Source organism: Microcebus murinus, chromosome 13 (genome assembly GCF_040939455.1).
Source record: "Microcebus murinus isolate Inina chromosome 13, M.murinus_Inina_mat1.0, whole genome shotgun sequence".
NCBI classification, from domain to species: Eukaryota; Metazoa; Chordata; class Mammalia; order Primates; family Cheirogaleidae; genus Microcebus; species Microcebus murinus.
Genome location: NC_134116.1, coordinates 60,670,158 through 60,688,900, shown reverse-complemented (window position 1 = coordinate 60,688,900; position 18,743 = coordinate 60,670,158). Strand labels below are relative to the sequence as shown.

The 18,743-nt window shown below is 37.5% G+C and overlaps 1 protein-coding gene across 1 annotated transcript in view; it reads right to left on the bottom strand.

Moving 5' to 3' along the window:
- Nucleotides 1-3,354: 3,354 nt before the first annotated feature.
- COG3 (component of oligomeric golgi complex 3) overlaps nucleotides 3,355-18,743 on the bottom strand; it is a 63,285-nt gene continuing 47,896 nt past the window's right edge. Inside the window, exons 20-23 of the mRNA XM_012782725.3 lie at nucleotides 12,654-12,729; nucleotides 8,316-8,443; nucleotides 7,424-7,522; nucleotides 3,355-5,295 (exon numbers count right to left, since the gene is read on the bottom strand). Of these exons, the coding sequence (XP_012638179.1) occupies nucleotides 5,266-5,295; nucleotides 7,424-7,522; nucleotides 8,316-8,443; nucleotides 12,654-12,729 (333 nt within the window). The 3' untranslated portion in view covers nucleotides 3,355-5,265. The remainder of the gene's footprint in view (nucleotides 5,296-7,423; nucleotides 7,523-8,315; nucleotides 8,444-12,653; nucleotides 12,730-18,743) is intronic.

The following is an 18,743-nucleotide window of genomic DNA, read 5'->3' as shown; positions in this document are numbered from 1 at the left end:
GCACTGAACAAGTCTCTTTCTTTGGCTGTCCAACCCCCAGTCCTCTATGGGAAGGAATCACCCTTGGGAGCATTGTGCACCGGGAAGTACCCTGCCTCCAACCGCAGAACCAAAAAAATGTGGTGTCAGTCAGGGTCCGGTCAGAAATCACACCAGTTATTTGAACAGGGAAAATGCAACGTGAACTAATAACAAGTTAACACTAAAAAGGGTAAAAGGGAACTTTAACAGTTGAAGAACAGCAAGAAGCAGGGTGCAGCTCTCTCTGTGGGAGTGGAGCTAGCACACAGGAAGTGGCTGCGAGGGGGCAGAAGCTGGCTCCCAAGAAGCTTCTCGCTGGGATGCCAGGAAAACTCGCTGGAAAGTGGCTGCCACCAGACCGCCAGCCTCTGCTAACAACATGAGGAAGGAAAAACACACACCAGAAACAGAGACCCCCTTCCCCAGGAGCACCCTACAAAGCCCAACACTGCACCAGCTGGCGAAGGAAAAATGTTCTCAAGGCCCAGCTCCAGAATCTCAAGGTAGGGCAAAAAGGGTGAATTTGTAGCTAAGAGGCAATAAATTGATAACTGGCACAGAAAAAATCCTCCTCGTCTGTTCCAATATTCAAAACTTACCAAACACACACACACACACACACACACACACACACACACACACCTCGTGGGGGGTTAGGTTGGCCATGATGAAAGCAAGTTGCAACAACCCAGTCCAGGCCCTGCCACAGCAGTGGAGATAGTCCAGACCAACTCTTTTGGCTTTGAAAAAAACAAAAATGCACCTGTGATATTTCCTGGTCTTATCCTTCTGGTTCTCCAGCCTCTGGCCTGTTACCAGAGTCATCTATATCCTTCCAATAAAGTCCTTTCCTGCTCAAGTTAGACAATGATGTCTTCCCTTGTCTGCACTCAAGGATGTTGACAGATATAGAGGATGAGCAGGAAGAACACCAGGCTGGAGTTGAACTCGGGAGTTCAAAGCTATATAAGGCTGGGCTCTTGCAGTAAAGATATTTCAATATTCTAAGCAAGGAGTTGAAAATGAGGGCCTTGACCCAGGGCAGTGGCATTGGAGATACAGAGGTGGGAAGGAATTGAAGCGCTGAGATAGAGAATAGGCAGTACCTGGTAGTGATGGGATGGCATGGGGAAGGCTGCATGACTTGGGCAACAGTCACTCAACAAATACTCATTGAGCACCTACTGCAGGCACTGTTCTAAGTGCTGGGCATGAACAAAACAAAGTTCCTTTCCCATGGAGCCTGTGATCTGTATAAGGGTGGGGGGACAGACAAAAGACATGCAAAATCTATCATGTGTCAAGTATGAAGATAACTAAGCCCCAGTGAAAGGAACAGCAAAGGCTGGGGCTTGGGAGGTTGCTACTACTGTACACAAAAGGCTTCCGCGACCTCTGCATTATTGACATTTGGGGCCGCCTGATCTTCATTGTGGGGCTGCCCTATGCACTGTAGGATGTTCAGCAGCATCCCTAGCCTCTCCCCACTAGAAACCAGTAACATCCGCACACACACCAGTCGTGACAACGAACCAAAGTGTCTTCAGACGTTGCCACATGTTCTCTGGCAGAGGGGAGATCGCTACTTGCTGAGACCACTGCTGATCACATTTGGGATTTTTTGTTGCTTTTATGGCCCAGAATGTCTATCTTGGCAAATGTTCCATTCATTTAAAATAATGTATATCCTGCAATTGTAGGGTATTCTGAATTTACTAATGGGAAAATTTAGGAACATTCAGACTATGGTTCATTCTATAAGATAGTTGGCCTTAGACTCTTCACCAAAAAAAAAGTCAATATTACGAAAACAAGCAAACAAAATCCATAAGAGGAACAGTCTAAACTGAAAAAGTACTAAAGAGATGTGAGAATCAAGTAAAATATGTGAACCTGGACTTTTAAAAAAGCTGTAAGATATTTTAGGGGAACAATTAGAGAAACTGAAATATGGACTACATATTAGATATTACTGAATTTTTTTTTTTAAGGTGTGACAATGGTTTGGGATTATGTAGGAGAATACCCTTAATCTCTGGAGATGGATGCTGAATTATTTAGGGATAAAATTTAGAGGTAAAATATCATGATGTCTGCAACTTACCTTCAAAAAGTTCAGCAAAAGAATATGTGTTTGCATACACTGATAATTAAAACCCACTTGGTTTAATTTAATATGTGTAAAAGAGCCCAATTTTATGAGAAAAACTGATTTAGAATATACATTTTAAAACCTGGAATATATATGGTAAACATTTAATTGTAGTTTTACCTTTAAGGGCTCATTTATGAAAAACTTTCACATTTTACACTAAAATTCAAACACTACAGAAATGTCTAATAGTGAGCACATATCTACACAATATGTTTTTTGAAAACTTTTATTTTAAAAAATACATATAGACAATTATCAGCCTATACTGGGTTTCCAGCAGCTGCTTCCTTTTCGCAGAACTTCAGTGCTGAAGAACAGAAGATAGATAAGCTAGTAAAAGAACAACCTGGGCCAGGAATGGTGGCTCATGCCTGTAATCTCAGCACTCCAAGGTGGGAAGATTGTTGAGGCCAGGAGTTCGAGATTACAATGAGCTATGATCAGGCCACTGCAGTCCAGATTACAGTGAGCTATGCTCAGGCCACTGCAGTCCAGCCCGGGCAACAGATAGAGACCTTGCCTCAAAGAAAAAAAAACTGCAATAGAAAAGTGCTCTAGAAGGACAGCAATAAAGTCTCTCTTTTCTGAGAAGTAGGATCTCCTATCAGCACCCCCAGGTTCCTTTAACTAATGGTCCCTTCTTGAAAACTAAGGTTGACTACTTTGTCTTACTCAAAAGGTAACAGCAGAAGAAAACTGGAAGATACGGTGTTGTTAAACCAGGTGGGAAAAAAATTTGTGTTTACTGCTACTACAATAATACTAAATTTCAATACAATTATTTGTGCTCACAGTAGTCAGGAAATTGGCAGTTTTGCAAACAAAGAGAAAATGAAATTGTCTTTTAACTAATGAAGCATTAAGATACTTCAAAAATGTCTTTCCACAATAATTATCTTGCTGAAGGAATTCACACAAGACAAGTAAAACTGGGGAAATCTGAGTAAGACTGGTGAAGTGTATTAACGTCAATATCCTGGCTGTGCTATTGTGCTATAGTTTTAAAAGATGGTATTATTGCAAGAAACTGGGTAAAGGGTTCATGGGATCTCTCTGTATTATTTCTTACAACTGCATGTGAATCTACAAGTTATCTTAATAAAAATTTCAATTAAAAAATGCTTAAAAGAATCTGCATGCATACCAGACACATGAGGACAAAGTAGGAAGCAAAAATCTTTATTTTTAAAAAATTCACATTTATTAAAAACAGCAATTTCTAGCCAAATAATATAAAGCACTTTAAATTAATTATTTGAAAGTATGTACACTCTTTATATAAGTAAACACTTGAAACTGTACAGATTTAAACAAATATTCATTTAGCAAACAAGTTGGGTCACTATCACCTATTCAGCACTTTGTAAAATGTTTGTTTCAAGAAATAAAAGATCAAAACACAAGATGAGTGCCATTAAATATTTTCATCCTTAAGAACACACTCTTTGTACATCAAATTAAATCAGTCACAGTATTTACTGTACAATAATCATGCCCTCATTTCTTTGGAAAGGCTACTAAAAAATCAAATGTACATATAATACAAAAAACTGGATATTTTACAGTTTATTTCATTAAACACATATTTAAAAACAGTGACGTGAAAGTAAATATGATCTTCCTAATTTATTCATTTCATGGCAAAGAAAGAATATGGACCCTCTTACCTTCTACCTTCCCCACATATAGAGTAAGAAGCTCTATCAAGCAACCTCCATCACCAATTAAACTGAGTGAAAAACAAGTGACCTGTCAACACACAACAGAAATCAGGGTATCTGATGCATCGGCACCTGCAGAAAAGTGCTGCCTTGGTCATAGCTAATGAGTTACAGGCACTGACTGCACCACAGGGTCTGCTGGTCCCATTCAAGAACCCTCTGCAGTGTCCCACCTCTAGACTAGTGTTTCAATGACTCAGAATTCTTTTTGAACCAATAAGCAGGCTACATTTACTCTAACACCGGAGGCAAAACCAATCCAATCAGGAAATAGGAATTTGTGGGAAAATTCATAGATGTACATAATCTATTTTATGATCCCTGATAAGACATGGTGTGGTAGTTTTATGGTGTGGGCAGTGTTTGTTGGTAAAAATATTCTGCTGTAGCAGGGCTGGAGACCCACAAGGCTGGTACGCAGCACAGCCGGCTGAATGAACAGACAGGACACGAAAGCATTTGCTTTTCAAAGAACCGCTAAGACCAAAGGCAGCGTACAGAAGGCCGGTAACCCTTATCTTAATTCATGAGACACACTATTCTTCAGGTTTCCTTCTCTCCTTTATGTGCCAGATTTAAGACACCTAATTGGTACTTTGCACTCGCAAACACTGACTACTGTACCATGAAGATCTTCATTAAAGATACTGCACATATCTACCATGAGGAAACCGGAGCCCCACTCTGGAACATTCTGTACCTCAGCAGCTCAGGGAGTGCAGACGCTAGAGTTTTGCAGCAGGTCCTTGCATCTTTGAACTACTTCACATCAAACAGAGAGAAAGGTAACACCCTGAGTTCCCAGAAAAGCAGAATCTGTTCTCAGAAGCAACCAATGTACTCCAAACTAAACTTCAAAATGATAGGAGAAACACTACATTAAATGGAGTGTAAAAACTGTATTTCTGGGAATAAAAAAATAGTCACTGTGGAATGCTCAGTGGTTAAAAGTGTTAGTGTTTCACATTTTAGCAAACCTTACTCTTAGAAGCTTTCTAATTAGCTGTATCTCTGTAAAGTTCTTTGCACTACTTATTGTAACCTATTTTCATTGCACATCTTTTGTGAAGAACCATTTCACCGCGTGCTGCCATAGCTATCTCTTAAAAATTTACATTTCTTGTGACCATTTAAATAAATGAGGCAGTTATCACCACTCACAGATTAATCTTTGGCATTTAGATGCTTTTTAAAGGGAAACACCGATCTCTTAACACTCTGCCCGTATTTCATTCTGCAGTCAGCACTGAGCATGCTCGTGTGTTTCTCAGGGACATTCCCACATTCCTCGGTGTCCTGCAGGCTGCAAGACTTTTCAGCCTTCTCCTCCCAGACAGACCATGTATGCGCACAGCCCGACTGGCCTGCTTACTTAGAAACCAACAGCACAAGGCTCAGCTGAAAAGCAAAGTTAAGAGCTAGGTTAATTCTGCTATGGAATATCATCCTCAAGAAAAGTTGTTTAGAGCCTCAATAACAGAATGAGAAAAAGACCAAGATTTTTATGAGACCAATAAACAGGAAAGTGTAAGCCGGCCCACAATGCTGGTCTGTTTCTGAAGCTACCACCAGGCACCGAGCATTTGGAGGCCCTGTGGAGAGTGACCCTCCATCCCCAAATCTAGACTGTCAATCACTTAAAATCCAATGAGAATGATGGCAAAACTATACATAAACACTGATAAATGACAGAAATATATCTACATAATCTATTGTACCTTGTCCTATGCAGAGTGTGTTGCGGGGAGAATTGTGTGCAAGATGAATTTTTTAAATGGCTTTTCTAAATGCTCAAGAACAGTCATGACAAGTGAGTTTCAGCTCACACACCAACTCTGATCAACTGCAGGAGTGACCTGCCCACTCTGAGGAGGGTAGGACACCAGAGCCAGGCCATGGTGGTGACAGGAGAGGAATGGCAGCCTGTACACTGAACATCGTCACTCAGGCCAGGGGGAGTTGCAGGTAAATAGACCTGGCTGTGAACCCTTCCATATGGTACAACCGCTTTGGTAATTGAGATCTTCTCCCCAATCTCTTTTATAAATCTGTGCTGCCAGAAGGAGGATACAAAATAACTGGCCTGTCAAGGTCAAGAAAGGCCATGGAACTGTGCAGGTTAAAAGAAACTAAAGAGATGTGACACTTGACAGGAACGCATAATCTGGGACTTGTCCTGGACTATGGGAAAAATCTATAAAGGACATTACTGGGATGTTGAGAAAATGTGAATCTGAACTGTGGATTAGACACCAAATCAACATTTAGTTTCCTGTTTTGATAACTGTATGGGAGTAGTGTAAGAGAATTTCTTTGTTCCTAGGAAATATACTCTGAATTATTTAGGCGTACAGCAGCACAATGTCTCACAAGTTCCTCTCCAGTGATTTAGCAGGGGGTAGGGGGAGGGGGAGCAAGTAGAATAAAGCAAATGAAGCAAAATGTAAATTGGGGAAAGGATATGTGGGAGCTCCTCATACCATTCTTGCATCTTTTCTATAAGTTTGAAATTATAACAAAATAAACTTAAAAAAAAGTGTACTGCCATATGTTGGATCGTATGATACAGCTACTCTATATCTACATTCATGCAACTGACTATAACTGGAGTAAAATGAAAATCAGACAACTAGGGTGAATGGTCTCCTATGGATTCATAACCATTGAATTCAAGTGATCCTTCCTCCTCAAACCTCTAGCACTTTCTCTCCTCACTCTCAGCGATGACCCTGCTTCTTGTCACTCAGAAACAGGAAGCACTCAGGAGAGTCTCCACTAGCTCCCATCACACCCACCACCTCCCACATCTGTGTCCACACGTCCAGCCTTCCCCTTTGTGAATATACTAAAAACCACTGAACTCTACACTTGAAAAGGGTGAATTTTATAGTATATGAATTATATCTCGATTTAAAAATGACCCCTTCTATACGTTTCCTCAGACAAACATAAAATGACTCCGTTTCTACCTCCAGCTCCCATCCCATCTTTCTCCTCCCTACTAGATGTATCCACACTCACTATTGCCAGTTCTTCTCCCCCAGGCTCTACCCACTCCAATCAGCCTCTCACTAGCCTGACCCCTCCCCCAACACTCTAGTCCTTTCCAGATACTAAATTTCTAAACTATACTAAAGACCAGAAATAAAATATCTTCCACAGCTCTGGGCTACTCCTAATATATAATGAGTATTCAGTAACTTTGATTTTTTTCATTTGAAATTGGGGGCTCTTATTTTGCAATTTTAAACAAAATTATTCAGCAAGCTACCTGCCACCATTTCAGTCCTTCACAAACATGTATTCATCTTAAATACAGCAATATTCAATAACAGAAAGGATTAAAAAGCAACTGAAAATTCTAAAACCATCCCCCAAAACTTTGAGAAAATAATTCAAACTGTGAATTCTTGCTCATCAGAATAAAATAATGTACAATTTTTAAAACTAAAAATATGTTTGCCCAAAGACATTTTCTATTTAAGTAAAATACCCAAGGGGATCCAAGAAGTAAAAAGGATCTTACCTGTTCCATAGAAGGACAAGAAATGACCTGGATGTCAGCAGGGCTGAACTCTTCCTTTAACAGAACATGGAACTTCTGGAAGATTTGCTGAATATTATTCTTATAAAGAAGGAGAGGAGATCATGTCATATGAGTCATCTTAAACATGAAGCACTATACAGTTATCTTAAAGAAGCACTATAAATGTTAAATAGTAATGTTATTTGTCAAAATGAGTGGAGGAAATGTATCTTTCATATTACCAAAGACATATAATTTGCATTTAATATTTTACATGCTGGCACAACCTGATGAAGACTTATCAGATAATACTTCCTGGAAAAACTAAACTCTAGCAAGCCCTGTCCCCCCAGAGAATAATAAGAAACTTCAGCAGCAATTTCTTACACAAAAGATAATAAAGTTCCCAGACATATAAAATCTACTTTAAAAATCAACTAATGCCTTGGGTAAAGATGTGAGCTCAACAGAGAACTGGAAGTTATGAGTCCTAAATTTGCTCTGACATTTAATCCCTTGGTGACCACTACAAGCCATTTACTTCCACTACTCACCAGTAAAGTGCGGCATAATTCCTAAAATGCTGCTCTCTTGAGTGTTGGGCCACATGCAACATAAGGGTCTGATTTTTATTTTGTTTTGTTTATTTACTAATTTCTGCTTTCAGAGGTAACAAAAAAACTTAAGACAAAGTGAAAGCGGAAAAAAAAAAGATATAATCAGACTGATGCAGGCTTTGTAAGCCTTTCAAGAATCACAGCAAATATTAATCAACTCCACTAGAATAGTATATCAACATGTCTAAATGTTTTCAGGAAGAGGAAAATGGTAGATGAGGCAAGAACACTTAAAGTCACTGGCCAGCATTCAAATGAGTTATCATGATACTCACCCTAACAGGTTTAAACAAGATGTACTCGGTATCTTGATTGGATAGGTACAAGGACATACTTCTCAATGTCTCAGGCAGCTTTGTTTTTATTGTCTTATAGGCAGTTGCCACAAGGTCACTAACCTTTGCTGGAAAGAAATTAACCTTGTTAGTGTCACAAAGAAAAGAAGAAACATTTCCATTTTAATTCAGAGGGGAATAAGGGAGAAAAAAAAAAAACAGCAAAAGAAAAGACTCTTTATTTCCCCAAAGAATTTCTTTCACTTTTCTAGTTAATTTATCAAGTTTAATCAAAAGCCCTATAAACATTCAGTAAATATCTACTATATACAAAATTCTAATCCCTAGGGCTAAGGCAGCAAAAAAAATCTCCCCCAGCATGTTTCAAGACATCCATAGGGGCTATAATATGTTCCATTGGAATCTGGAAATAAGAGATTAAGGTTAAAAAAAAAACAGCCATTTTCAGAGAGATACTAGGAAGAATTACCTCATAATGAATGAGTTTATTCATTTGTAGAACTGACTCACAGTAAGGGATGCTTTCTAACCATCTTGCTTGGATCATTCAGAAAATATCCACACATATGTGAAGGGAACTAAATATCCATTTGTTACATTCTTATACTACATCATCAGAAAACGAACAGAATTTCAGAAAAACTGTAACTAAAATAACTGTAACCCTATGTAGTGTCTAAAGGAGCTACAGGGAAAAGAAATAGTAATCTGTATGAAGTATTTAAAAGAAGAAATTACCTAGAAGGCTACAAAGAAAAGGCGATTAATAATTTCAAAGACCTCACTCATAATTAAAGAAATGCAAATTTAAAACAGTATGATATTTACAGATTGGCAAAAATTACTAAGAGTGTGGATATCCATGTTTAACAAGGGTGTGGGGAAACAGGCATCTTTACCACTGTTGATGGGATTATAACATTGTTCAACCTCTGTGGAGGAATATTAGGCAGTATCTAGAAAAACTGAAAATACACATATTCTTTCCCCTAACATTTCTACTGCTAGTAATTTACCCAATGGATATACTCATAAAATACCAATAAAATACCAAGATGTGTGTGCACAGTAACACTTATTAAAGAGTATATGGAAAAACAACTGAAAATAATTCAAATTCATAGAATTGCATTAATAGAACTAGAAAAGAAATTATGCTATAGTGATACATTCTATGTATCCAATAAATAGAATGGATAGAGCTGGATGTGCTGCTATAGAAAGGTTCCAATATACATAAGAAGTAAAAAAAAGCAAGGGGAACAGTACAATCTCATTTGGATAACATTTTTTTTAAGTCCATATATGCTAGTATATACATCAACAATTTTGGGAAAGAAACTGTAATAACAGTTACCTTTGAGAGAAAGACTAGTTTGGAGGTGGAAAATAGAATTATTTTTCATTTTATACCTTTTCACAGTTCAAATTTTATACCACATATATTTTTTTAAATTGAGAAGAGTTGTGGTAAAACAAGGTAAGAAAGTGCCAATGCTCTCAAAAACAAAGAATAAACCAACCCAGAAATTGCTTATTTTTCATGAAATAGATGGAAGCTCCTTCAAGACATTTCCTTCCATGGGCTGTGGTTCTATTATCATGAACACACTTCAGCAGGAATCACTAAATCGGTTTTCAGAGCCCTTGATAACCAGAAAGTAGGTGGGCAGGCTAGTGAATGACATGTCCTCTAATTCCTAAAAAGAGTAAAGTCTCAGAGTAAATTAACAATTGGGAATCCTAATTTATAACTCACTGTCCTGTGAGCTTGTTTATGATGAAATCATCCCGAAGAACCTGCCCAAGTATGCATGAACTAGTAACCCCAGGTTTCCAGGGCAGAAGGGCCCAAGACAGTTCGTAGATTGTCTACCATGCTCCTATCCCAAGAGGCCCATAAATCTCTCTTTGACATTTAAGTGTGGGCTTCAAGTATAACAGATCAAGAAAAAGCAGCTCCACACCTCTGCTGTGGCTAAATGGTAGAGAAGATACAACTACTACATAAAAAATAAAATGAAATTGTCACTGCTATATTCACTAAGATCTTCTCACCTAGAAAGAAATGAAATGGATTAAGTGACAAAACAGCAAGCCCTAGTTCAATCTGTCCTTTTGTCAGTTTCCTTTTATCTACTCCTGCTTTACTAATGACAATTCTCGTAGTGCTTAAGAGCACAACACACCTAACACTATGAATTCTATTAGGGTTGGACTTGAGAAAATGACAGCCCCTATTTTGAGAGAACAGATCTTTCCAAGGGGGAGAGAGAACAATGCATTAATTATGCATCAAGAGCCTTGGCTTGGCTATTCTAAATATGTCTATGCCTTTTGCTGGTTTCTACCTATTTTAAGAAAGATTTATTGCACTCAAGAGTTTCATTTATATAAACACTCAAAATAAAAATCAGCTCTCATTTCTAAATAAGCCCAATAAAAGCAACTAGAACCTTGAGCCAAAGGCTCCAATTAATCCAAAGACCATCAGAATTCCTTCAAGAGCCATGCTGAGTTATGAACTGAAAAGTCTGCTTCTTGACTGTGAGGAATCAGATCTTGTAGTTAACACAAGAGACCATGATTAGAATTTCCAGTATTGTCAGTAAAAGAATCTGATTTTCTGTCTTTTGACAGAATGTACTACTGCATCACGTGTGCTCTTTTAGTAAAATGTTAAAGATTTCAAGTCAACATGCAACACAAATGTTTAAAATAATAAAATAGAACATTCTCTGTCTCCATCACAATAAACAAAAAGCCTAAGATATGTCACAAAGTTTGTTTGCAATATAATAAATCATATTCAAATCTGTGTTGACATCATCAAAGTTCACATGAGGAAACTCTGAAATAAAATCCTATCTTCCTTTCAAAGACAACTCACAATTCTCTACTAAGAGATACAACATAGCTCCTCTTTTAACTTCTCAGTTCAACTGCACATTAACCTGAAGCATTAATAATAAATGAACATTTTGGAGGCTTAGAATGGCTTCAATACTTTTTCCCAAAGGAAATGAATGCCTGATAGATATAACATTCTTTCAATACAGAAAACCAATCACATTAAAAAGTTGACTCCAGATTAGGTACCTGCAGACAGCCAATTTTACATGGATGTAAACCAGAATCATTTTTTGGTCTCTCTCATTATGAGTGAAAAGCTACACTCCAACTTGGACATAGCTTACCCATAATTAAAACACTGATTCTTGCATCATTTTGCCCTTTTTAGTTTCAAAAGATCTCTATCACAATATGGGCCAGGGGATGGCCATAAATACCAATTTAACAAAATGATTTATTCTGGTTTAATGGCAACTTAAAATGCTACAAAACATACCAAAAATAACCCACAAAGTGAGTTGTAATTTTAAATGTTTAACATCTAAAGCTAAAGACCAAAAAAACACTCAAAAAAATTTACATTTAAGAAAGAGTAAGATTGGGAACATCTCAAATATATCTGCCAATCAGATAATAATATTGCCTTCCAACTCCCAAACCTCAATTTTTCCAATTTTTTCCCAAACACTCTAGAACGTCAACAGATGATATAACTTGAATAAAATGTGGAACAAAATAGTGGCCTAACACTTCTTCATATAATTGAAAATAAGTGGCCGGGTGCAGTGGTCATGCCTGTAATCCTAGTCCTCTGGGAGGCCGGGGCGGGCAGATTGCTCAAGGTCAGGAGTTCGAGACCAGCCTGAACAAGAGCGAGACCACGTCTCTACTATAAATAGAAGAAATTAATTGGCCAACTAATATATATAGAAAAAATTAGCCGGGCATGGTGGTGCATGCCTGTAGTCCCAGCTATTCAGGAGGCTGAGGCAGAAGAATCGCTTGAGCCCAGGAGTTTGAGGTTGCTGTGAGCTAGACTGATGCCACGGAACTCTAGCTCAGGTAACAGAGCAAGACCCTGGCTCAAAAAAAAAGAAAATAGGTATACTCTCACCATAATTTCATCCTATCAAATAGGATTTTCATCAAAGCTCAAACACAATGAACAACAAGTATACAGATATCAGCAGACTCAAAGTTTTTCCATCTAAGCCATTTTTATTTTTAACTAGCTAATTTTTTTTTAAGCCTTCCTTGGAATGCTTGTTGAAATGCAAGTAGTGCTGGCCAATTAAGACCCGTCAGCTCTGAACTGAATCTCGCATTAACTCAGATTGCATTAACTCAGATCGTAGCACCCCAGAGTGAGTAGGAAGCCAACTCCAATCTGTCACAGAAAGGACTATATAAATGCAAATTAATAACATCCTAAAAAATAAATCCAAAATAGTAAACTCAGTATACCTGGTTGTGCCCAAGGCTGCTGTGAGAGAGTATATTTGGGGCCTCCCTGATTGGCCATTGTTTTTAATGCTGAAACCTAGGAGAGGAGACAAAAAGAAAAGTTTCATTTCACTAATGATAAATCAAACTGGTACTGCTCTCAAAGGATACTCAACACCATTTAAGCTTATTAAAAGAGAATGATAATCAAATGATGACAAAAATGTGTTGTATCTCATAATCCTTTACAGCTAATGACATTTTTTAGCACAACTTCTTCAGTGATTCCAAGGCATATGTTATCTTACAAAAAACCATACCAAAGTCCTGAGGCATTCTGCCTGAAACACTGCAGAGTACAGAGATAAAAATGAAGCCCTAGAGAAATGTCAACACAAAGCAAGTCTGATTTAAGTGGACTGTTAATATTAAATTATCATATGTTATTAGAAAAGTGTCACCACAACAGGACAAAAATCTCTTTTACATACCAGAGGATTCTTTTTCTTATCATATCATAGGCAGAGAGAATATCATTAAAACAAATAAGATTTTCCAATACTATCAAGAGGCACATTTGACTAACCAGTGCTAAAGACAGAGACCTGAATGTCCACATTCTATTCATCTCTTTTCATTCCTCAGCACCAACATAGAGAAGTAAATCCAAAAAAATACATTTAGCTGCTTGGGCAAGATTGTTTCTAAGACAGTAAACTGTGTTGAAGACAAGGGGCAGCTGTGGAGGGTGAGAGACAGAAATTGCATGAAACATTTTTATTAAATGGATAGTCATGTGCCAAAGATCCAGGCCATGGCCTTGGCCTCGGTCTCACTGGAAAGTCTCATTAGAAAAACTTGAGCACCAACTCTTCAGATTTCTCACACAAAAGGCCATACAAATATTTATGCAGAGGATGGGTAGAGACAGGGTATAATGCTAACTCAAATCTTTATAGCCTTCTCTCCATTTCTACTTTATTTCTAGTTTCTATTTCACTTCCTGGACCACTCCAGGCCTTTGCTCTTGCTCCCCATGTGTATAAAATCACCCCTTTCTTCCTCTCACTTCATTCCTCTCCATGCCTTTTTATTGTGAGATGTAGCTTTTAAAAACAAATCATATATATGACTACAGATTTTTAGACACTGATGAAAGGAAAACACATTTACACTTTAGTATATATTGTCCTAAATGTTTTCCGACATAAAAATACAAATATATTGATGTGTACACATTTACTAAAATGGGAATACAATGTTCTATGAACTTTTTTGCCCACTTTTTTTAGCTCACAGCAACCTCAAACTCGGGCTCAAGCAATCCTCCTGCCTCAGCCTCCCGAGTGGCTGGGACTACATGCATGCACCACCATGCCTGGCTAATTTTTTCTATATATATTAGTTGGCCAATTAATTTCTTTCTATTTATAGTAGAGACGGGCTCTCTTACTCAGGCTGGTGTCAAACTCCTGAGCTCAAACAATCTGCCCACCTCAGGCTCCCAGAGTGCTAGGATTACAGGTGTGAGCCACCACGCCCAGCTTCCCACTTAAATTATATTCTCATCATTTTTCCGTCTCCAACAGCTTTAAAGTAATGGCTGCCTTCCTCTTCCATTGACTGCTCCAGAATTTAACCAATTTCACAATGACATATATTTAGGCTGTGTACAATTATTCTCATATTAAAAACAAATATAAACTTGTATCTTCCTCTCTAATTGCTACCCAGATAATTTACTTATCTTTAAGTCAAACCTCAAGGAGTATTTTCTTCAAAAGTTTTCCCTAATTAGCCCCATCTTTTTTTTTAAAACCCTACACAATGAAGAAAGACCCACTGTCTCACAATGACACTGCTATATACAGTTTAATATTTACATATTTGTCTATCTTGCTTTTCCTTTAGGCTATACCTCCTTGAAATCAGGAATTAAATTTATAGGTCAAATTCTATCACATGCACTACGTGAAAAAAAAATTTAAATTTATAGTGTTACTGAGGAAATTGATAATACTTCAGAGGGAATATTAAGAATAAATTTATAATACTTTATCAAATTGCTTGAAGGAAAATAAATATTTTCTACATATAAGTCTGAGTTTTTAGCACAAACTGGTCCTACCAGAAGAAAACACTTTTAGCTTAGCTAGAAACCTGAAGTTATACTTCCTTTAAAATGCCTTAATTTACATTTTTTGCTAAAGCAAAATATTCAGCTCAAATTTGTCATATTTTGCTATAAAATAACATTTCTGCAGCTTTTTAGTGTTACAACATTCTTTTATGATTAGGCCCTTCCTTGGTCCTCACAGTAACTGCACACAGGGAGGATGGATGATAGATCACTCCCCACCACAGGGATTAGAAACCCAAGGCTTGGAGAAACTGATTGGCCAACAATTTCAGTCAGGAAGTCAAGAAGGGGTTCCAGGGCTCTTTCTACTGCACCTGCTACTAAGAGTTTGTTTCAAGCAATATTCAGCACAATGAAATTCTAGAACAATAAAAAAGAACAATAACAAAGTATCAATAATTTTTGAAGTCTGATAGAAAATAATCTGAGCCAAATGTTTTCCTATGAACATCTACCCCCAACACTTGGAACAATATTATACTCCCTCGAGCCATTCAAATATTAATACTTAGAGAGAAAAGATTTTTCTAGGAGCAGGAAATGAGGCAATAAAGCATATATGTTCTTCTATTAATAGTACTTATTTTATTTTTCTCAGGAAAGACCATTAATTATATCAAAAATCAGGAAGAAACCAGACAGATAAAGATGTTGTAGAAAACTCACGTACACTCAGACACTCTGCAAAACTTTAATTTCTCAATCTATGAAACGAAGATTCTTCTCTTACTTTAGGTACCAGAGGTGTAATAAGAATTAATGAAAAGGAAGGATCTTACCCAAAAGAGCCATAAAAGAAACAACATAAACAAAAAAGTCTATTTGAAGTAGATGAAGGGGATCAGAATCACACCCCAAGTCTTTAGGATCAAAAACAAGTCTTCTAACAACCTAAAAATGTTCTCTATGCACTGAACATGGTTTATTATGCCAATCCATATACATTTTAGAAAATCAGTCTGAACTTACAAACAAGCTGAGGACATTTTGTTGATGAGGCTTATATCCTAATGCTAAATACTGGGACTTACAAACATACATCCAAATGAAAGATGAAATGTTTCCTTTTCTGTATCTATGGCTTGTTTTTCCTGCAATCGTTTATAATGGCACAAGCACTAGTTGCCTTATAAAATGCTAACTAAATAAAAGGCATGAGATTCTGCATTTGCAGGTGATTCATGCCGAGGAAATAAAGAAAATCATTTTAAAGTTTAAAAATCTTTTACCCTTTCTTTGCTATTCAGAATGCTAGTAACAATCACCAGGTAAAAAGTGAAAAATGGTCCACAAGTTCTAAAATGCAATGTCTTAAATGAACACATATTTATCTGTGTGAACCCTAGTGCTTGTGTGTGTGTGTGTGTGTGTGTGTGTGTATATATATATATATATATATATATGCACATGCATCTTTGTCTCTGACTCTATGTCAACAGGACAGGAAGACCCCTTAATTTGGAATAAGACTAGAAAAGGAATGCTCAGTCCTTAGAAACTCACTGAGCAACAGTGAGGAACCTGGGTTAAAAGAGGAAAAGTGAAGCAACTGCAAGTGGTCTCAACAAGAGTGGCACAGACTGATGGGGTGGGATGAGACTGGCCTCTCTATCACGATGAGAGGCATGGCCCTTCTCTTCCCAATCTCATAGTGAAGCCAATATAAAAAAAGGTCCAAAGAGGTCCATGAGCTGTTCAGGGATCCCTGTCATATATGTGTAGCATGTCCATAGAGAACCATTTTATTATTCACACTTGAAGGAAGATTTTCTATATAAACCACTATTTACCTACCTATCTACCTACTATCTATCTCTATTTATTTAGAGACAGGGTCTTACTCTGTGGCCCACACTGCAGTGCACTGGCACAATCACAGCTCACTGCAGCCTCAAAATTCCTGAGGCTCTAGCCTCATCCTCCCAAGTAGCTGGGAGTACAGGTGTGTGCCACCATTCCTGGCTATTTCCTTTTTAAATGTTTACAGTATCTGGTGTCTTCCAAAATGTATAATTGCAGAGTTACACCAGATTTACCATTATACTAAGGTCAACTTGGACAATTTTATCAGTGAATTTTTCTTTTTTTTTAGACAGAGTCTCGATTTGTTGCACAGGCTAGAGTGAGTGCCGTGGCGTCAGCCTAGCTCACAGCAACCTCAAACTCCTGGGCTCAAGCAATCCTCCTGCCTCAGCCTCCCGAGTGGCTGGGACTACAGGCATGCGCCACCATGCCCGGCTAATTTTTTCTATATATTAGTTGGCCAATTAATTTCTTTCTATTTATAGTAGAGACGTGGTCTCGCTCTGGTTCAGGCTGGTTTCAAACTCCTGACCTGGAGCAATCCACCCGCCTCAGGCTCCCAGAGTGCTAGGATACAGGCGTGAGCCACCACGCCCGGCATGTATCAGTGAATTTTGATTCTCTTGATTTCTAGAAAAACTGCACTGTTCTAGAACCCTTTAATCCTAGATTATATTACAATCAACTTGTTTATTTCAGAAGATTCATTCTGCTATTCTGTTGTTGTACAATATTGATCTATAATATTTCCCACCAGAATTAATGTGGATCTTCTCCCAGAAATACATATTACACTCTATCGGATGGTTTTCACAAGGATAATTTCAGTGAAAACTATAATTATCTATAAATTACAAAGTATCAGTAATTATACCATTTCTTAAAAATCAAAACCTGGTAGAAAACATTTCCACCACCCTCCTTTTAAATGTCTGTGGTGAGAAAAAAACCACATATATATATACACACATTCCAAATACTTGGAGTGAACAGACTAAAACCACTAAACAAGTAATATACACCAATGATAAACAAAAGAATAGTTTGTTTTATTTAACATTTCTATATTTGGTTTTGGGGTCATTTTTATTATTTTTTAAAACTAGTATCTCTGTCTTTATCACAGGCTTCAGGCATATTAGGGTTGCTGGACCCAGCAGCAAGATACTAACGAACAATTTGCTTATATAAGCTGCCTCCTAGCTGTTTCATAGATACAGCTTGTCTGCCCAGTTAAGAATAGTCAAATTTGAGAAAAAAGGCCATCATATTTTTATTCTTTTTAATGATGTCCTCTAATACATGTCTTGGGTATACAGTAGAGACTTAATGAATGAAAGTTAAATTCAAGACTTTTTAAACATCGTTAAGTCCTTAATAATGACATTTAAATTTTAAAAAACTGATTAGGTTGAAATACGAATGTCAAAATACCCATGATGTGCTTTTTTCTTTGCCAGCTGGCAGATGTTAGCTTAGGAGACAGAGAGATAGACAGACAGTAGTATTCGTTTATATGGTCAGTCCTCACTTAAAGTGATAGGTTCTTGGAAACTGTGACTTTATGTGAAAGGACATATATCATGTTTTCAGATAATGTCATTTCATTGTAACACCAATGAGGAAAAAAACTAGGTTTCATTATATGTAGTTTGACTTAAAGTCAATCAACACCTATTGCCAATGTTAAGTGAGGATTGATTGTATTGTATATTAAATCCATACATCTGGTGGTTGACAATGCTGTGATATAAAATCTTCAATTGTCAATTACCCATGCAAAATGGAAGACAGAAATAGCGTATAAAACAAGGAGGAAAATAAATCACCCATTGTAAGTAACAGGAAACTGATACCCACGACTATGATTGTTGCCATGTGGGTCCAGGAGAAAGTGAGGGTCCAGTCCACATGCAGATAACCTACAATGTGCATAAACGCAACACAGCTAACCCGCGGTCAGCTATAACTAGCTTTGCAATATTTACACTCTTCTTCTTAAAAACAAAAACTCTGCAAGCATATCTGAAAGCCCATAAACCAAAAGCTTCCATTATAGGAAACATGGTGATTTCCTAGACAGAATCATTAAGAGTGGGCTTACTATCTCCTTCTGCCAGTTTTCACAAGAGGGTAATTCAAAAGTAAATCTAAAGAAGAAAGCAAAA